General features: G+C 42.0%; 1 protein-coding gene across 2 annotated transcripts in view; it reads right to left on the bottom strand.

Annotated features, from left to right (window-relative positions):
* The window catches only part of LOC134338749 (ectonucleotide pyrophosphatase/phosphodiesterase family member 3-like), a 103,550-nt gene that overhangs the window by 69,525 nt on the left and 12,254 nt on the right, over nucleotides 1-21,771 (bottom strand). Inside the window, exons 2-6 of one of the 2 annotated variants that reach the window (XM_063034795.1) lie at nucleotides 14,510-14,597; nucleotides 8,164-8,227; nucleotides 7,437-7,534; nucleotides 6,066-6,145; nucleotides 465-584 (exon numbers count right to left, since the gene is read on the bottom strand). In XM_063034795.1, coding sequence (XP_062890865.1) covers nucleotides 465-584; nucleotides 6,066-6,145; nucleotides 7,437-7,534; nucleotides 8,164-8,227; nucleotides 14,510-14,597 — 450 coding nt within the window. The remainder of the gene's footprint in view (nucleotides 1-464; nucleotides 585-6,065; nucleotides 6,146-7,436; nucleotides 7,535-8,163; nucleotides 8,228-14,509; nucleotides 14,598-21,771) is intronic. The other variant, XM_063034802.1, reaches the window with a different exon arrangement.

The following is a 21,771-nucleotide window of genomic DNA, read 5'->3' as shown; positions in this document are numbered from 1 at the left end:
CACTCTTCTTTTAACAATTAGATGGAAAAATTAAGTTTTGAAATTAGAATTTAAAATGCAATTGTCTCTAGATAGCCCTCTGCATGTAAACCTTCATCCACAAAGTTTTACCTTCAGCAGCAAAATAAATTGGGAAAATCATAAATTTAGAAAATCTAAAATAAGTATCAAACCAAGACAACAAAGTAATCATCATATTAAAAATCAGTTTCATTAAAGATATATGGTCATTTTTTTTTACAAATATTGACTGACCTGCTATGTGTTTCTAGTATTGTCTGTTTTTGTTGTTGTAGTTCGTTGGGAATAATCTTTTACTATAAATGTTCAATAAACAATAATGTGTCCCATTTGGACACTCATTTTCATACTATTCCACATATATAAAGCTCATAGACCCAGAAATGGCCTAAAATGTACGAAGTTCTAAATACATCATATAGAAATATTAATATTATACTTACTGGCTGCCCTCCCCACCATTTTGGGTTGTTCTTTTCATCACCAGACAGAGAAAAGGACTTATTAAGTTCGTAATCATACATGTTGTTGTCAACTATGCCATGGGTTTCGGCATACAGTCCCTAAAAAACGTACATCGATTGAAACAAATACATGAAGATTAATTGAATTCATCATCCTCTCATCAAAGGGTAATTACAACGAAGAAACTGATAGCAGCAAGGTAAAGAGGAAAACGGGGAGGAGTGACAGTACATACATTGTTAAAGTTAACCAAATGTAAGATTAAACATTAGCTCTGATGCAGTCTGGAGTCAACAGTATTCTCCTCAGATCCCCTTTTGAATTTTTTTAAAGAGATGATCAAGAGGATCGGCAAGTGCAGGGTGATAAATAATATTTACATGGACTTTGGCAAGGCATTTGACAAGGTCTCACATTGGTAGGCAGGACTGGAAGGTTAGAACACTTGGGATCCAATGTGAAGTGGCCAATTGGATTTTAAAAATGGCCTGTGGAGGAAAGCATGAGGTGTTAGAGGTGGGCTGTTTTTTCAATTGTAGGCCTGGGACCAGTGGACAGGTGCAGGAATTGGCGCTAGGTCCCTCTTGCCTGAAAAGGGTGGTAGAAGCAGAAAACGTTACCACAAATAAAAATGACCGGGCTACGGATGAGGCAATGCAGCAGACATTGCAAGCAAGAGAAAATTCGGCCGTTCCGAATTGATATCGATATGTGTTAACTAGGGGGCTGTGCACAATCCTGATTTGATGGAGACAGCCGTGAGAAGCACGGAGGAACACCTGGAGAAACTTCTGAAATGCCCGCTTCGCTGCCGCTGCTACTGTGTGATCGAGAATCTCCAGAGGGGAAGGCCCCAAAATCTCGCCTTTGCCTATTGCCTGTTGCCAGGGCCGGGGTCGAAGCTCTCGTCAGGGATGGTGCTCAGTGTCGGAGAGCTGGTCGGAGGCTCGGAGTTTTCGGACGGACTCGGAGTCAGACTGTGGTCAGATGTTTCCAAGATGCTGCATCGGCAAGATTGCGGCGCTGGAGGTTTACCATCTGCATGAGATGATGGGACTTCCAAGAGATTTTGAGACTTTTACCGTGCCCATGGTCTGTTCTTATCAAATTACAGTATTGCTTTGCACTGTTGTAACTATATGTTATAATTATATGGCTTTTGACAGTTTTTAAGTCGGTTTGTCATGTGTTTCTGTGATATCATTCTGGAAAAACATTGTATCATTTCTTAATGCATGCATTACTAAATGACAATAAAAGAGGACCGCGTGTCCTCATAATCTAATCTAATCACTCTGACACAGCGGTGTCAAGAAAACAACCTCTCCCTCAATGTCGCAAAAACAAAGGAGCTGGTTGAGATTACAGGAGGAATGGAGACAGGCTAACTCCTATTTCACCTCAGACAGTTAAGGAAGTTTGGTATGGGCCCCAAACCCTAAGAACTTTCTACAGGGGCACAATTGAGAGCATCCTGACTGGTATGGGAACTGTACCTCCCTTAATCGCAGGATTTTGCAGAGAGTGGTGCGGACAGCCCAGCACATCTGCAGTTGTGAACTTCCCATGATTCAGGACATTTACAAAGACAGATGTGTAAAAAGGGTCCGTAGGATCACTGGGGACCCGAGTCACCCAACCACAATCTATTCCAGCTGCTACCATCTGGGAAGCGGTACCGCAGCATAAAAGCCAGGACCAACAGGCTCCGGGACAGCTTCTTCCACCAGGCCATCAGACTGATGAACTCACACTGATTTGAGTGTATTCTATGTTACATTGACTGTTCTATTTATTATAAATTAATATGATTGCACATTGAACATTTAGACGGAGACGTAATGTAAGGATTTTTACTCCTCATGTATGTGAAGGATGTAAGAAATAAACCCAATTCAATTCAATTCAATCTGCAGATGCTGGAAATCTGAGCAACACACTCAAAATGCTGGAGGAACTCAGCAGGCCAGGCAGCATCTATGGAAAAAAGTATAGTTGATGTTTTGGGCTGTAACAGCGAAGGTACTTTTTTCATAGATGCTGCCTGGCCTGCTGAGTTCCTCCAGCACTTTGTGTGTATTGCGCCGTTCGTTGTGGTTAGTATTAGCATATTGTGTGTGAACGGTCTCTTTTTCTGCTATATATTTCACTGATTTTATAAACTATTAATATCTGTTAATCAACTCCTTTTCTAACAGCAACATACAAAATTTGTTCTTCTGATATCTGTAGGAATCTTCCAGGCCAAGATGTTTTTTCCCCAACCATCCTTATGGAGATACATACATAAAGACACTTAAATCTTTCCAGGACATTGAGATTCCTCTTTCTTCAAATAACAAGGTTTCCCTTCATAAACCATTGATGTTGCCCTCATCTGCATCTCCCCCATTGCCTGAACATCTACGTTCATCCCATCTTTTTGCTACCTTAACAGTGATAAAGTTCCTCTTGTCCTTACCTACCACCGTATGAGCCTCCACATTCAATGCATCATACTCCGCAACTTCCACCGTCTTCAAAGGGATCCTACCACTAAGCATATCTTTTCCTCCCCCCAACCTTCCGCTTTCTGCAGGGATCACTCCCCCTGTGATTCCCTTATCCATTCATCCCTCTCCACCAATCTCCCTCCTGGCACTTACCACTGCAATTGACCAAAGTACGACACCTCCTCCCTCACCTCCATTCAGGGCTCCAAAGAATCCTTCCAGGAGAGGCAACACTTCACCTGCAAATCTGTTGTGTCTGGTGCTCCTGATGCGGCCTCCTCTACATTGGTGACACCCGTCGTAAATTGGGGGACCGCCTTGTCGTGCACCTCCGCTCCATCCACCAAAAGTGGACTTTCCCGGAAGCCAGACATTTTGATTCCAATTCCCATTCCCGCTCTGGCATATTGGTCCATGGCCTCATCTTATGCCATTCGGGGTGGACGAGCAACACCTTATATTCCATCTGGTTACCTTCAACCTGATGGCATCAATATCGATTTCTACTTCCAGTAAAACATTTTTTCTCCACCTCCCCTCTTCTTCTATTCCACACTCTGGTCTCTTATAACTTCTTACTTGCCTATCATCTCCCCCTGGGTCCCCTCCTTCCCTTTCTCCTATGGTCCACTCTCCTCTCCTATCAGATTCCTTTCTCTCCAGCCCTTTAGTTTTCCAACCCACCTGGCTTCACATATCACGTTCTAGCTATCCTCCTCCCCCTCCCCTCCACCTTTTTATTCTGGCGTATTACCCCTTCCTTTTCAGTCCTGAAGGTGGGTCTCAGCCTGGAATGTTGACAATTTATTCTTTTCCATAGATGCTGCCTAACCTGCTGAGATCCTCCAGTATTTTACATGTGTTGACTTAAATCTGCATGTCAGGAACTTGCTAGTTTCCAAGTTGCTCAGTGCAAAGGAAGTGGGAACAGTCATCCTTCCTTTGGGGGAAAGATATTCTGTCATTTTAGCATTAGAATTTTTAGAATTTTAGAATTTATTTTATACCAGCAGGCCAACCTCCAGAGCACCATATAACATCAAAAGATGTAAGCATTCTGCAGGTTGCTCAGGATTGGAAAATGGACATGGACTTGGAAAAAAAGCTTGTGTTTCTCTCAGACTTTGCAGCTACAACATTCCGGCCAGATATGGTCCTGTGGTTCACAACAGCCAAGCTGGCGTATGTTGTGGAACTGATAGTACCATGGGAAGATGGTGTCGAAGAAGCTTATGAGAGGAAAAAGACCAAGTACTCTGAACTGGCAACTGAAGCTGCCCAGAATGACTGGAAGACCAAGATTTTCCTCGTAGAAGTGGGATGCAGGGGATTCGTTGTTACATCTACGACCAGTCTATTGAAGAAGATGGGGGTGAGGGGTCACTCCCTCCAACAAGCAATCAAGTCCTTGTCAAATGCAGCAGAAGAAAACAGCAATTGGATTTGGATTAAAAGGAATGACACAACTGGGCTGCAAGATGAAGACAGGAGGGTATGGAACTGAGGGGGGTGTATCTGGGACGCCAGGTAGCACCGTTGAGCCCTCTGGAGATGTCATGGGCTTATCAACGAAACGTCAAAGAAGGAGGGTGCCCAGCTGATGACCCTGATGACGTACCTACCTTCCCTCCTTGTCACCACTCCAAGCCCACTGCCAACATCGAGAGTTCCGACTTACTATAGGGATTGAAACATCAAGTCCTAGTGGCTCGACTGAGCTCTACCACTTACATCCATTTCACAATATGAGGGAGTAAAGATCTTTATGTTGTGTCTTTGTCGCAATGTACAAGCCATAAAGAAGGGAAATCTGGGAGAATATTGCCCAAACACTAAGATTGTATACACGGTTGTTTTGTATACTTGCATCTACAGTCAGATATGCAATCAGATCAATGTGTATTGATAAACCTGATGGCCTGGTGAAAGAAGCTGTCCTGGAGCCTGTTGGCCTTAATGCTGCGGTACCGTTACTGAAGTAGCTGAAGCAGCTGGAACAGTTTGTGGTGGGTGTGGCTGGAGGTCCCTGATGATCCTCCAGATCCTTTTTACGCACCTACTGCTTTGAATGTCCTGAATAGAGGAAAGTTTACATCCTTGGTTTCACTGGGCTGGATGTGAACTTTCCTCTATTCAGGACATTTACAGCAGCAGGTCTTAAAAAGGGCCCAGAGGATCATCAGGGACTCCAGCCAACCCAACCACAAACTGTTTCAGCTGCTTCCATCTGGCAAATTTGACATTCTTCTAATGCAAACGACTTCCACAGATTCTGTTGGGAGAATGCATTAGTTTATCTTCAGAAGTGAAACACTGGAAAATAAGTATTCTGCAATCTGCAATGAGCATTTCATTAAAAATGCTGGATTTGGTTGATAACTATTTATGTGTATAAGAAAACTGAAAATGTTGGAATAATTCAGCAGATTGGCTAACTTCTACAGGGTGAGTAAGAGAGTCAACATTTCAGGATGACCATCTTGCATTAGTACTCTGTTTCTCTTTCCACAGATCCTGCCTGGCCTGTTGAGTACTTACAGCCGCCTTCTTATTTCAAATACCTAGTATATTTAGTTTTTACTTGCTTTTTAATATCTAAAAGAGGTTTGCTATTTGTATTACTTCAAAAAACATGAATACAAAATAACCAAAAACTGTATCAGCTAAGGCGCAGGAGTCAGGCATTTCCTGCTCTCAGGGTGGGAGATAATTTCCAGAATAATTGTGATAATGTAATAAATACCTCATAAGTATTATCCGGTGGGTTGGACTACTGCACAATATAATGGAATGTTAGCATATTTTTATCATGCAAAGCCAACCTAGGCCAGGTGTAAAGTCCAAAATATTGGAAGTCTCCTACAAATAAATAACTTATAGAGGGAATATTAAGAAAAAATCCTTCCCATTATTCCCCATTATTCAAAGTATCCACAACATCATTCTCCAGCATTAAAGAGGACTGAGTGCAACATCCAGTAGCTAAGAGGCCAATTACTGATGTTCCTTTAGCTGCTTTCATTTCTGAAGTCACACAGAGAACAGAAATGTGATGGAAAGTCATTGTGATCTAAATGAGAAACTTACCGTGACAATCGTGTAGTGATTGGGAAATGTTTTAGTGGGGTACATGGCTCTCATATACTTGGAGTGCGTTCCACAGGTTTCTGGAAAAATTACATTCAATTTTGTCACATTTTTTAAGCGGACAGATAAAATTTCACATCACTTCATCTGTGGTTCCCAACTGATCTTGCTCCATTTGGAGAGATGGGACACATAGACAACATTGTTTGAATGTAAAGTATATAAACTTTATCTTTGGGTATTTCCATTGCAAATGTCTCCAAGCTCCAGTCATCATACAATTGGAACCCAAAGTGCAACCAAGGATGAAATAGCGATGCTTCATAGTATGTTGTAATTTTCTGAAGGAAAAGTTTATGTTCACCATGCAAGTAATAAGGAACAACTTTTTTCTGAGAAAATAGTCAGATGCAGCTATGAAATCTAGTAGAAAACATTGGTCATCCACTAAAGATGAAAGAGATTAGATATGGTGGGAATGTGAATATGTCCTCTCTCTGGCCAAAATTTGAGGCAAGCAGGTCAGAAGGAAAACAGAACTTCCAACCCAACCTTCAACAGCCTCCTACAACCCCTTCCCCTTCTTACAGGAGGAAAAAACACTCATCCCCTATTCTGATATTCAGGACCCCTTGCCCATCATCTTCTGTTAATCAGAATTAATTAAAATATTAATTGAGAAAGCTATTTCTTTTGTTTCTGATATTAACAAGAGCAACACAATGTTGTTGCTTTTTTTATTATAAGAATGGACCGGTAAGCTAAAAGAGATTGAATTCCAAGGAAATATATTGATTAAAAGGTCGGGCTTTGGTTTCAGAAGTGAAAAAGAAGTATCTAAGTGGAGTTTATGGAGAAGTGCAGATACATAGGAATCTTGTAATGCAGTCTGGGGACACCTACTGTTAGGGATAGAAATTGTTGCAATGTCATGGTTCCAAATTGTACTAAATCTGTATTCTCAAAAATAGATCATTTTAGTTTTACAATTTTAATATAAAAGTGCATTGAATCTCAATCAGTACTCTATAAATAACATTTAATTGCTGATTATAATACACATTTCAAGTTTGTAGGATTGTGGCAATTTACATTTGAATATGTTTATTTTAACTCTTCAAAAAGACACAATTGAATGGATTTAAATTAAATGGATCCAAATTACCATATGGCACTGTTAGCATAATATATTTTCATGTTGATAAAGACGTTAATCCATCTATTTATTGCATGTTAAAAATAACAGAGAGAAGAATTTTATAACTTTGGATACCATTATTATACAGATACTTTAATCTCTTTGATTTTGATCATATAAACATATTATGGCAGGAGGGTTGCTTTCAACATTGTCTAGTTCCAGTCACTTACTGAGTTTCTCAATAACTGGGAGGAAGTTGTCCCATGTTTTTAGATACCCAGCTCTGAATCCATCTAATGAAAGTAGTATCAAAGGTGGACGGGAAAATCTGAAATCCGAAGACAAAATGTTATCCTACCATTATCATTGAATCACATCGATGTAATATACTGTATGTGTCATAAACTCAATTTATTACACACACATCCTTGTGTTTCATAGTGCTGCAACCTTGTGTTTCAATTTTCTGAAGACATCTCTGATCTGAAACATTAACTCTATTTTGCTTTCCATATCCTGATCTGCTGAGGGTCTCCAGTAATCAAGTAAATAACTTTTCATCAGACCTTGAAAATTTTATAACTTGAAGATGAAGGGGGAGGGAGAGAAAGAAATAGCAAGATCTGTTACTAGATGCAAGGCAGTAGGAGTGAGACGAATCAAGAGATCATATGTCAAAAGGGTGATAACGTAACAAAATATCCAAAGAACCCCAAAGGTCAGGTGGGCCATAGTTTCATATCTCAACTAAAAGATAGTGCAGGCCAGCCTCAGAACTACACCAAAATCTCAAAGTAAATGTTGTATTCATGACTCTGAAGTAGAACCTGAACCCAATAACTTCTGGCTCAACAAGAAGGGGGTCCTTTTTCTATTTCTGTGCAGTTGTCTTTTCTTGCTGTCTCTAAAACATGAGCCATTAAGCTGATATACGTAACTAATTATAGATTCCCTTACCCTGTAGGACATTCAGGAGTTTTGATTTCTTCACACTGATCTTCCAGCCAGGATGGCTCCCCTCCTGCACAAAGAGTAATATCACCAAAATTATCACTTTTTAAACTTTGAATTCTCACTCAAAAAAAACTTCACACTTTCATATTAAATACTGTTCATTCTGTTCTCATTTGAATGCCAGAAGTTGTTGCAGCCTCTCAGTTCCTCGTGCCTGCTCCAACACGCAATACAATCAAAACAGATCTTTTACCACTGATGCCCCTATCCTGCGCTAAACTCACTTATTTTGTTTCCCTTAATATACTCAGCAACTGATCCTTCATAGCCCTCTTTGATACTGAAATCTGGGTGATAATTTTTCATTTCTACTCTGTCCTGAATGGCTCAATAGGGTCAGAAGGTTCAATTTAATGTCAGAGAAATGCATACAATATACATCCTGAAATTTGTTTTCTTCGCAAACATCCACAGAGGAGTGCCCCAAAGAATGAATGACAGTTAAATGTTAGAACTCCGAAGCCCCCTGCAGCTCCCCCTCCCACGCATAAGCAGCAGCAAAGCAACGACCCCCTCCCCCCACCAGCAAAAAAGCATCAGTTCCCTCCACCAAGCACTTGAGCATGCACCAAAGCATCAATAAAGAGACAGACTTGCAGTACACCAAAGACTACTCGTTCACCCGGTAATTCGACATACCACAGGCTCTCTCTCTCTCTCTCCCTAATAAGGGAAAAAGAGATGTCTCTGTTTCACAGCGAGAGTGGAAACAAGGGCTACCCCTTAATTTATCTACTGGGTCAGTCAGGGGAAATATCAACCCTGCAACTACCCTGCCTGCTGTGATGTTTGTATATTTCAGAACTGCCATTATTACGTAGGGTAATGTAATTGGTGGAAACATACAGAGTTCACAGCCACCGGCATTGAGTTGGGGTTTCACGTTACGAGGCTGGTCTGATGTGATTATATAAAGGGTTTTTAGGACATCTTGAGTTCAGTTTTCTAGTGTTCAATAAATGATTTGCTATGGATTTTCTGAAACATAAAGCACTTCTGCTATTTTCTTTGTGAAAACCTACAATTATACTTAGAATGAACCAAAATCCTCTCCCTACATACATAAAAATGATATTTCAATTTGCATCATAAGTAATACTAAACCACAGGACCGATTAGCATTTCTCTTTCAATTAATGAGGTTTAATCATTGGTTATATTGTGGTAGTTTGCTGTGAAAATAACTACGTTGAACCACTTATCAATGGAGTTCCGCAGGGTCAGTATCCTTCACAGTCTATGCTTTTGATCTGGAGTTAATGTGCTTGAGGGCATGAGTTGTATTTAACATAAACTTCTGTACACTAATGTGAAAACATTACATCCTGGTGTAGATGTGATTTGAGAATGGGCCCAAATTTCACTGAACATATTTTGTTTCAATGCATGCAAATTTTTAGCATGTAGGGAGTGGCTAAGGCCAAGTTAATGCATATCTGCTTAGTTCAGAATTAATGCCTGTTGCTCAACATAATATCCTTTGGATCACAGTTCAAAGTTGCCTAGTTAGTTGCAAAATGACTTTGCAAAATCATATTGAATATTGTGGTACATGTCAGACAAGGTGCTGAATTTCACTGAAGTTTCAGGGTGTTTTTCATAGTTTTGTCTGGTACTTGCTCACTGTCAAAGCCTGCAATTTTTTATGATCAATAATGATCAAGTTATCATTAATGCATAAATGGCACAAGTTATTGCACTTATGATTAAGTTTGCAGATGACAATTTGGACAGATTGGGAGAATGGGCAAAGAAATAGCAGATGGAATATAGTGCAGGGAAGTGTACGGTCATGCACTGTGGCAGAGCAAATTAAAGCATAGGCTATTTTCTAAACGGGGAAAAAGTTCAAAAATCAGAGGTGCAAAGGGACTGCGGAGTCCTTGTATAAGATTCCTCAAAGGTTAACTTACAGCTTGAGTCAGTGGTAAGGAAGGCAAATGTAATGTTAGCATCCATTTTGAAAGGATTATAATGTAAGAGCAAGAGTGTAACGCTGAGGCTTTATAAGGCATTGGTCAGACTGCACTTGGGGTACTGTGAGCAGTTCTGGGCCCCTTATCTATGAAAAGATGTGCTGGCATTAGAGAGAGTTCAGAGGAGCTTCACAAGAATAATTTCAGGAATGAAAGGGTTAATGTATAAGAAGCATTTGATGTCTCTGGGCCTGTACTCAAGGAGTTTAGAAGAATGAGAGGAAATCTCATTTTAACCTATCAAATCCTGAAAAGCCTAGACAGAGTGGATGTGGAGAAGGTGTTTCCTATAGTGATGAGACCAGTGGGCACAGACTTAGAATAGAGGGACATGCAGTTAGAATAAAAAAAAAATCAAAATAAGCCAGATGTTAATATCCCTCGTGCCAATGGGTCATGAGCAGTTGCTCAAGACTGCCTTGATGTTGGGAATGGCACAAGGTTGGCACGCAGGGGTTTTCAAGTGTACATGTTTCCTTGATTAGCCCACTACATCCCTGGAGGGCTCGATGATGACTTCTAGTGTCCCTGAGCCACCCTCCCTCGTGCCTTCCCACTCTCTTGATGCTATCTTGGAGCCCAGGAGAGGTCTTTTCACTTGATCCTAAGCCCTTGACTGTTTCTTTCTGCCGCCTCAGTTGTGGCTCTGATGGTTTACCATAGAGTCTGACCATGGATCCTTAGCTCCTTCAGTAATTTGATGGTGGGTGTGGCTATAAATCCCCTAAAACCCACTTCCACAGGACAAACTTTGGTTTTCCAGCCCAGTTGCTAAGCTTCTGCTGCTAGATCTATATAGTGTAGACTCTTGCACTCATATACTTCAACCTCCCACAGGACTGTGAATTCCACGATGTAGACTATCTGTAATGAGAACCGTCTGGCCCAACGTTGGTGGTTGCAATTTCTGGTGGAAAGGTGAATTGTTTGTTGACATCCACCAGCATTTTCCAGTCACGGGCCATGTTCATCTGTCCCATTTCTGCTTAGGAGGGAGATTCATTGGTCCTTTCTCTTCCTCCCCGACAAATGCTGCTGGTTTCAGAGGGTTAGTCGTTCTAGGGGGCAAGGAGTTGGTTGCTGTCCTGTTGGTCTCGATTACCACGGCCAGACTCTTCAAGTCCTGGTTGTGACCTCACGTGTATCTGCCTTGTGTGAGGCTGGTTTTGCAGCTTGCCAGGATATGCTTGAGGGTTGCCAGAATCGGGCACAGGGCACAAGTTGGGTCCTCACCGAACCACAGGTGGAGGTTTTTCTGTGAGGGAAGCACATCATATGTAGCTCTGATGAGAAAGCTAAGTATGTTTGCTTTCATCTTGCATATGTCCTTCCAGCTGCTTTTCCTCCACTTAATGCTTTCCCACTGCATCTGTTGCCCCTGCTTAGCCAGGGAGACAGCCTTCACGCTTCTGTCTGGCTCTTCTTGTTGCCACACTTCCTCGACAACCATCTTTCTTCGCTCTGGAATTGTGGCGTGCCAGGTGGGGCCACTTGCTGCCTGCCCTGCAATGTCTCTAAGCCTAGGGGTTGCTGTTGCTTACTGCACCGCATCAGCTGGGGTCCATTTCCGCCCAGTTGATGAGGTCCATGCAGCATAACTGATGATCTTGTCACAAAAGTCTTTGAGTGTCATCAGTAGGCGCACCTTAGAACTCTTGAATTCCTCTGTAAGGCCGGTGAAAGGTAGTTAAGGACTCCTTCACTATAGAGATTGATGTTGCTGATACACCTTGGGACACTGAACCACTTCTTTACGAACAACACAGTGGTTTGCTCGAGCTTCGTCACGGTTGTTAGTGGGACCTCATAGACAGTGAGTGGCCACATCACTCAGGGTAGGAGTCCAAACTGTAAGCACCAGAGCTTCAGTTTTCCAGATAGCACGGTCTTGTCGATGTTATCCAGGCGTTGGTGATATGTTGCTTTAGTTGCTGCACTTGTTCTTTGTTTGTGAGGCTGGTGTTGTACCATCTACCCAGGCTTTTGAACTTAATGTCTTTCAGCCTTCCCTTGACTATGGAGATACTTCGTGACTTGCTGGGCTTGGTTTCCATTCTAGCCCACTTGATGTTTTCCTGCAGCTTTCCAAATAGTCGCTTGGCGCATGTTGCTGTAGTGGTCAGTATTGTTATATCGCCCGTGAATGCCCTGACGGGGGAAGAAAAGCCCAGTGCTTGTTCTTTCACTGCATACCACCCTTCTTGAAGCCCTGATAATGGCCATTGTGAAGGGCAGGGGTGATATAGTGCAACCTGCCATAATGCCTACTTCCAGTCTCTGCCAGGCTGTGGTAAAATCTCTGTGAAGCACATTCGCAGGTCTTTAAGGTACAAATTCACCAGCATTATGGTGCACTCTGGTATCCGGAAAAAGTCAAATGCTTCCTAGAAGAGTGCATGAGGAATTGAGCCAAATGCATTGGCAAGGTCCAGGAAGGTAACACACAGATTTCTTTTGTTCGTCCTAGCTGCTTGGATCTGGTGCCATATCATGCTTGTATGTTCCAAACACCCAGAGAACTCTGGAATTCATGCTTTCTATATAGATGTATCAATGAACTTGTTTCTCTCTAGGTAATGGAGCAGAAATCTCTTACCTTTCCTCTTCTCCTCACCTGACTATCACGTTCCTCCTTCCCTTTCTCCCATGGTCCACTCTCCTCTCCTATCAGATACCTTCTTCTCCAGCCTTTTACCTTTTCCACCTATCACCTCCCAGCTTCTTACTGCATTCCCCCCCTCCCCCACCCACCTGGCTTCACTTATCATCTTTTAGCTTGCATTCCTCTCCTTCCCCCAACACATTATTCTGACTTCTTTCCCCATTTCTTTTCCAGTCCTGATGAAGAGTCTCAGCCTGAAATGTCGACTGTTTATTCATTTCCATAGAAGCTGCCTGAGCTGCTGAGTTCCTCCAGCATTTTCTGTGTGGTAACTCCATCGCTCTCTCTTGTTCTTTCGTACATATTCTCCTCCAGCTGACCTTTGAACACTTAATTATTTGCATGAATGCCCAGGCGGTCAGATATGCTGACTCTTCTTGATCAACACAAGGAGACTGCCTGTTCAAAGACCATCTGTTTTATTTGACCACTCCCTATTACTCAAAGTGTCTACGCCACTGATGTAAGCTTTGGAAAACAACAAAGTAAAGTCCAGAGGCTAACTGGCTTCTTAATGCACTTTCATTCTGAAACAGTACGTTGATTGGATGTTTGCTAGAAAGCTCAGAGAGTTGCTGTTCACAGACAATAGTAAAGTCATCAGGAGTAACAAATTATGGAGATTTAGAGGAGAGTTAGTATTGGAACAATATTGAATTGAACTGTCTCCAATAGAACTTCCAAATGCATTATCCTATATTTCCAATGAACTACAAGAGTTAAGTGCAATTACTGTGGAGAGCGTTTTTCCTGTAGTGGCCTCAGAATACAAGGATGTCCCTTTAGAACAGAGATGAGGAAGAATTTCTGCAGCCAGAGGGCGGCGAAACTGTGGAATTCATTACCACAGACAGCTGTGAAGGTCAAGTCATTCAGTATGCTTAAAGCGGAGGTTCACAGGTTTTTGATATGTCAGAGCGTGTAAGGTTATGGGGAGAGGGTAGGAGAATGGGATTCAGAGGGTTAATAAATCAGCCATGATGGAATGGCAGCATACTTGATGGGCCCAATTGTCTAATTCTACTCTTATGGTTAAATCAAAGTATGTCCTAAACAGTTGTTCAAATATATTGACCTTGAAGCATAGGAGCAACCAGCATTTAAGGATGTCTTAAGAATCCAGTGCTTAGGCCCATTTTGGTCTGACCCTTTTTCGTTGTTTAAATGTCCTGGCTGATGGAACTGAATGGCTTCATTTTGAGGGGTATTTGAGGGTTAATTGAATTGCTGTGGGTCCAGGTCACATATAGCTCCAATCATATAAAAACATCTGATTTTCTTGAGGGAGAGGGCACAATGGACCAGCCCATTGTGTGAGAGTTGCCCAGGTATCCCAGGGTAGCATGGTGTCCCTGTCACTGACCACTGCCCATCTGCCCATCTGCCCCAGTCGGCCACTTTCTCTCAGATCCACAGAATTCTGTTGTGCTGCTGTCGAGAGGTTTCCTTCAGAACTAACGTTCTTCCCAGTGGTGAGTACGGCCTATGACACCATCATACTGGGCACTAGTGCTTCACACAGCACCTTGTTAATGGACCAAAAATGGTCTACTGCAAATAGCAGGCATTACAAATTCAAATTGTTAAACAAACGTAATGTATAAATTGTCACTTCAGCTTGATGTATGGTGTATGAAATTAGTAAAGTTACCCTTCTCATCATTAGGAGATGACTGATGTTTCAGACCCAATCCCAGTCCAAGTCCAAGAGATACAACAATTAAACAGACAACCAGCGCCTGCAAAGCAAATATTGTGACCTCATTAACTCTACAAGATTACTCATGGATTAATGAAAAATGTTAATAACATATAACATTTCTTACCAAACCACATCAACACCTGTGTGGATGACTGTGTGGCTTCGAGAACATACTGGACCTACCCAAACTAAAAGCTGTGGGCATGTTTTGGTGTATTAAATTTTGTAAAAATATTGTCTAAACAAGTCCAGGTGACCTTAACTCTTTGTGAGCTTGCAGCATGTAAGGCTACGTCCACACTACACCAGATAATTTTGAAAACGAAGCTTTTTCTCTTGGTTTTGACCCTCTGTCTACACTAAAACAGCGTTTTCATCCCCCGAAAACGGAGATTTTCAGAAACGGTCTCCAGAGTGAATAAATCTGAAAACACCTAATATCCGTTGCAGTGACGATATGGTAAACAGAGCATTTTAAAACCGCTGTCATGACGTGCCGGAACAGATGGCGATAGCGCGGCATTTCATTGTTTTCTTATTATTATTATTATTATTATTACTTTATTGTCGCCAAACAATTGATACCAGAGCGTACAATCATCACAGCGATATTTGATTCTGCGCTTCACAGAACCTAACAATTTCAGAACAGACGGCAACAAGACTGAAGCCAGAAGAGTTAGAAATGTACTCACCAAATACTTGGGCCCATAGCTTACTGAATAAATAAGTATACTCACTTTGCCCTGTTTTCTGTCCTTGCTTGTATGAAGGTAAGGACAGAAAACACCCTCCACCACCTCCAGTTTAAGTTCCATGCAGAATATTTTGGAGGATCAAGAATCAAGAACCAAGGTGGTTTACCTATTTATGCAAGTACTTCTCTGACAATAGATGTGTAACAGCCTAATGTAACATTGTATGGTAATACAAGATAACACTGATGCAGACATGTTTTATTCATTTAACAAGGTGCTTTATTAATGCAACAGAGTTAGTCAGTTTTTCAATGTTTGTCATCAGCCGGGTCATACTGTCCATGAACTCCCTGTCGGTTGCCTCCATACACTCCAGTATTTGTTTCTTTTAGTTTTAAATCCTCCTGCGCGAGAGCCAAGAGCAAAAGTTTTTCTAGTCTGTAACTGGACAAACCCGCACCAAGTATACCGTTTCCTCTTCGCTTGTTTTCTGTGTGTCCTGCGCATGCCCAGTAGGAGGAGATTCGCCCAAATATCCGTCTAATGTGGACAGAGATATTCTAAAAAACACTTAGTGTGGACGCCTGTCATTTTTACTCGAAACCGGCATTTTCAAAATTATCTGGCATAGTGCGAACGTAGCCTAAGGCATCTGTACAAGATTAACTAGGCAGAAGGCTGAAGAACAGGACCTCAAGGGTGGCGCTCTCAGGATTGCTGCCAGTGCTACGTGACAGTGATGGTAAGAATTGGAGGAGATGGCAGTTGAATGCGTGGCTGAGGAGTTGGTGCAGGGAGCAGGATTTTAGATTTTTAGATCATTGGGATCTCTTCTGGGGAAGGTGGGACCTGTACAGGTTGGAAGGGTTGCACCTGAACTCGAGGGGGAGCAATATCCTTGCAGGTAGGTTTGCTAGCATGGTTCGGGAGGGTTTAAACTAATTTGCGAGGGGGATGGGACCCAGAGCGATAGAGCAGTGAACGAAATGCATGGAGTAAAGCCAGATCTAACATACAGAGAGGCTTTGAGGAAAGAGAAGCAGAATAAACGGTGTAAAGACAGTAAGGTAGAAGGGCTGAAGTGTGTGTACCTCAATGCAAGAAGCATCAGGAACAAAGGTGATGAACTGAGAGCTTGGATACATACATGGAATTATGATGTAGTGGCCATTACGGAGACTTGGCTGGCACCAGGGCAGGAATGGATTCTCAATATTCCTGGATTTTGGTGCTTTAAAAGGGATAGAGAGGGTGGAAAAAGGGGAGGAGGGGTGGCATTACTGGTCAGGGATACTATTACAGCTACAGAAAGGGTGGGTAATGTAGCAGGATCCTCTTTTGAGTCAGTATGGGTGGAAGTCAGGAACAGGAAGGGAGCAGTTACTCTGTTTGGGGTATTCTATAGGCCCCCTGGTAGCAGCAGAGATACCCAGGAGCAGATTGGGAGGCAGATTTTGGAAAGGTGCAAAAATAACAGGGTTGTTATCATGGCTGACTTTAACTTCCCTAATATTGATTGGCATCTGATTTGTTCAGTACCAGGACCCGCAGCAACTTGCCTATTGCACAATGGGTCTACAGCGATGCAATTTCACTGGCTGTCCACTCAGCCTTCGATCATCTGAACAATAGTGTTACCCACGTCAGGCTGCTGTTTATTGATTGCAGCTCAGCATTTAACTGAATCATACTCTCAGTTCTAATCAACAAGCTCCAAAACTTGTGCCTCTGTACATCCCTCTGCAACTGGATCCTTAACTTCCTCAACAGGAGACCAGATTCTCTGCGGATGTAATATAACATCTCCTCCTCGCTGACAACCAACACTGGCGCACCTCAAGCATGCATGCTTAGCCCACTACTCTACTCTCTCTACATCCACGTTTGTGTGGCTAGGCACACTTCAAGTGCCATCTATAAATTTGCCAACGACACAACTATTGTTGATAGAATTTCAGATGGTGATGAGATGGCGTACAGAAGCAAGATAGATCAGCTGCTTGAGTGGTGTCACAGCAGCAACCTTGCACTCAGCATTAGTAGACCAAGCAACTGATGTAGATTTCTGGAAGGGGTAGTTAAGAGAACACATACCAGTCCTCTTCAAGGAATCAGCAGTGGAAAGGGTGAGCAGTTTAAGTTCCTGGGTGTCAGCTTCTCTAAGGATCTATCCTGGGCCCAACATATTGATGCAATTACAAAGAAGGCTTGACAGCTGTGATATTTCATGGAGAATTGGTATTCTCACAAACTTCTATAGATGTACCATGGAGAGCATTTAAACCAGTTGCATCTCCGTCTGGTATGGAGAGGCCATTGTAGAGGATAAAGCTGTAAACATTAGTAAGCTCAGCCAGCTCCATCATGGACATTAGCCTCCCGAGCATCCCGAACACCTTCAAAAGCTGATGCCTCAAAAAGGTGCCATCCATCATTAATAAACCCGAGCACCCAGGATATGTTCTCATTACTACCATCAAGGAGGAAGTATAGGTATTTGAAGACACACACTCAACATTTTAGAAACAGCTTCTTCCTCTCCGCTATCAGATTTCTGAATGGACAATGAACCTCAGTATTTGTTCCTTTCTTTTTGCATTCCCTATTTAATTTAATTTTTTCTATATTTTTATTGTAATGTATAGTTTTTATTATTATGTTTTGCAGTGTACTTCTGCCACAAATAAATGCTGTATCTCAATAAATGAATAAAATATTAAACTGGATTCTGATTCAGGTTGTGAGGTTGCAATCATTGGTTCAAAGATAAAAATAATCTCATTGAAAGTATTCTTCTGGGGCCGGCTAGTGGCACAATGACATCGGCGCCGGACCTGGGAACGGAGGTTCCCGGGTTCAAAACCAGTCGGGTCCGCTCCCGAGTACGCTTTCCATCTGTGCCGGGTTGAGTGTCGAGATCACAACTCGACCTCGTAAAATAAAAAAGGAATCATACTGTGAAAATGTCTGTGTGAGGAGTGGTGCACCACACAGTCTCCCTCTCGCTCCGCGCCTTGTAAAAGCCATGAAAAAGACATCATCACGGACGCACGCGCACGCAGACTCACACACACAGACTTGCACGCACGCAGGCACACGCAAAAAAAGAAGAAAATATTCTTCTGAGTAATCATGGGAAAAGATATATTTTTGAAACTGGTATGAGTCACTTATAATCCTAAATCATTTTGGCAGAGAGTGCGCAACACGGCACTAAGGCTATATTTATGAAGAAAATAATGATTAGAATACAATTTATGACAATTAATATAATCTGATATAAGAATTCTTGGGGATAAAGTTATAGTCTAGGTGAAATTTCAAAATTTTAAAACAATGATCAATTGACAAGAGGCATACAGATCATAATTTTTATATTTTTTCTGTATCAATAATGTGCTCATAATTCTAATTTTGTTGAAATTTCATTGACAAATTTAAAAAAGAATGTAATATCCTGGTCATGAAAGGTCTTTTGGAAAATTCTACCTAACTGTATTTGAATCAGATTCTGTGGATTACGTTGGTTGTGTTTTGATCAAAACACAACTCTTTAACATCAACATGGTTGGTATGAAACATATTCTACAGGAAATTCACTGCCTGCCATACATTGCAGATAACCAAGGGTGCAAAAAAAATACATGCTAAAAGTTTAGCATCGAGTGGGTCAAGCAGCATCTATGGAGGCAAAAGAATGCTCAACGTTTTGGCAGCCTGTTGACAGATAAATTTTATGATTGTAAATTTTTTTTTGTAGTTGAACTTTCGTATGCTTGGTTACAATTTTATATAAGCATCTATATGTGTATAATTGTTCAGTGAATTTTCCATAACTGTAGTACAGCCAATTCTGTATTTCTCTAGAAGCTTATCTGCAGTCTGCACGGAATTTGGTTATTACATAAGTTACTTCTTGTCGCTGGAATGTGCTTTATCTCTCTAGTGAGCCAGCTTTTAGTATAAGGTAACTTTAATTTATTTTTTTTCTTTTTTCTCCTTCTGCTCATTCTCTCTCCCCCTCTCTCCCTCCCTTACAGAGCTATGAGCTGGTTACCGATATTTTTTATTGTTATGAACACCTAATAAAATGACTATAATTATAAGATTTACGCCTCATTCTGGACTTCAAAGGAACCGCTAGATCAATATCATTCGATCCAACACAGGCCTTTAGGCCGAACAGTGCAGAACTACCACCATCAAAGCCCTCTGTCAGCATTAGGCATTCAATATTATTGCAGAAATTGCTTCAGAGGTTTTGAAAGTTCTTACAATTTTTTTTACATTCCTGAAACTAGCATTATTAACAATAAATGATAACTAATGGTGGCATTATACAGTATCTCAATGCATGGAGTATTATATATAAGGTGGATGATCTTGTTGCACGATTACAGATTGTCAGGTATGATGTTGTGTCCATCACTGAATCTTGGCTGAAGGATGGTTGTAGTTGGGAGCTGAATGTCCAAGGTTACACGTTGTATCGGAGGGATAGAAAGGTAGGCAGAGGGCGTGATGTGGCTCTGCTGGTAAAGAATGGCATCAAATCAGTAGAAAGATGTGACATAGGATCGGAAGATATTGAATCCTTGTGGGTTGAGTTAAGAAACTGCAAGGGTAAAAGGACCCTGATGGCAGTTATATACAAGCCTCCTAACAGTAGCTGGGATGTGGACCACAGATTACAACAGGAAATAGAAAAGGCGTATCAAAAGGGCAATGTTATGATAGGGAGATTTCAACATGCAGGTTGATTGTGAAAATTAATTGGATCTCAATTAATTAGTTGGAAATAGATCTCAAGCGAGTGAGTTTGTTTAATCGCCATGAGATGGCTTTTTAGAGTAGTTTGTCATTGAGCCTTCGAGGGGATCAGCGATACTGGATTGGGTGTTGTGTAATGAACCAGAGCTGAATAAGGAGCTTAGGGTAAAAGAATCTTTAGAAGACAGTGATTACAATGTGATTGAGTTCAACTTGAAATTTTGTAGGAGGAAAGTAAAGTCTAGTATAGCAGTATTCAGTGGAGTAAAGGAAATTACAGTGGTATGAGAGAGGAGTTGGTCAAAGTAAGTTGGAAGGAGCTGCTGGCAGGGATGTCAGCAGAGCAGCAATAGCGTGCATTTCTGGGAAAAATGAGGAAGGTGCAGGATAGATGTATTTCAAAAACAAAGAAATACACAAATGGCAAATCTGTACAACCATGGCTGCCAAGGGAAGTCAAAGCTAATGTAAAAGCAAAAGAGAGGCCATATACAAAGCAAAAATTAGTGGGAAGACAGAGTACGGGAAAGCTTTTAAAACACCACAGAGAGCAACTAAAAGAATCATTAGGAGGGAAAAGATGAAATATGAAAGCAAGCTTGCAAACAATACCAAAATGGATACATAAAAGTTGCTGGTGAACACAGGAGGCCAGGCAGCATCTCTAGGAAGAGGTACAGTCGGCGTTTCGGGCCGAGACCCTTTGTCAGGACTAACTGAAAGAAGAGATTTGAAAGTGGGAGGGGGAGGGGGAGATCCAAAATGATAGGAGAAGACAGGAGGGGGAGGGATGGAGCCAAGAGCTGGACAGTTAAATGGCAAAAGGGATATGAGAGGGTGATGGGACAGGAGGCCCAGGGAGAAAGAAAAGGGGGGGGGGAGCCCAGAGGATGGGCAAGGGATATAGTGGGAGGGACAGAGGGAGAAAAAGGAGAGAGAGAAAAAGAATGTGTATATATAAATAAATAACGGAAGGGGTACGAGGGGGAGGTGGGGCATTAACGGAAGTTTGAGAAGTCAATGTTCATGCCATCAGGTTGGAGGCTACCCAAATGGAATATAAGGTGTTGTTCCTCCAACCTGAGTGTGGCTTCATCTTTACAGTAGAGGAGGCCATGGATAGACATGTCAGAATGAGAATGGGATGTGGAATTAAAATGTGTGGCCACTGGGAGATCCTGCTTTCTCTGGCAGACAGAGCGTAGGTGTTCAGCAAAACAATCTCCCAGTTTGCGTTGGGTCCCCTGCCCCACTAGAGGCCGGAATATACTTGACCACTGCTACACAGCAGCCAAGGATGCCTATCATTCTGTCCCACGACCTCACTTCGGAAAATTTGACCATCAGGCCGTACTCCTCCTCCCGGCTTACAAACAGAAACTGAAGCGGGGAGGTCACGGTGTCAAAAGTGGTGTCGCGTTGGACGGAGGAAACGGATGAGGTCCTCCGTGACTGCTTTGAATCAGTGGACTGGTTGGTATTCAAGGACTCGGCAGCTAACCTCGATGAGTATGCCTCAGCTGTCACGGACTTTATCTGGAAATGCACGGAGGACTGCGTGTCTCGCAAGACGATCCGGATATTCCCTAACCGGAAATCTTGGATGAATTATGAGGTCCAGTCCCTTTGGAAGGCTAGAGCTGCGGCTTTTAGGTCCAGGGATACCAGTCACTACATGGAATCCAGGTATGAACTCTGGAAAGCCATTAGGGGCGCCAAGAGGCAATATCGAGCCAAGTTGGA

Source organism: Mobula hypostoma, chromosome 2, assembly GCF_963921235.1.
Source record: "Mobula hypostoma chromosome 2, sMobHyp1.1, whole genome shotgun sequence".
In the NCBI taxonomy this organism is placed as follows: domain Eukaryota; kingdom Metazoa; phylum Chordata; class Chondrichthyes; order Myliobatiformes; family Myliobatidae; genus Mobula; species Mobula hypostoma.
The sequence above is the reverse complement of the archived record's forward strand: the minus strand, read 5'-3'. Positions and strand labels throughout refer to the sequence as shown.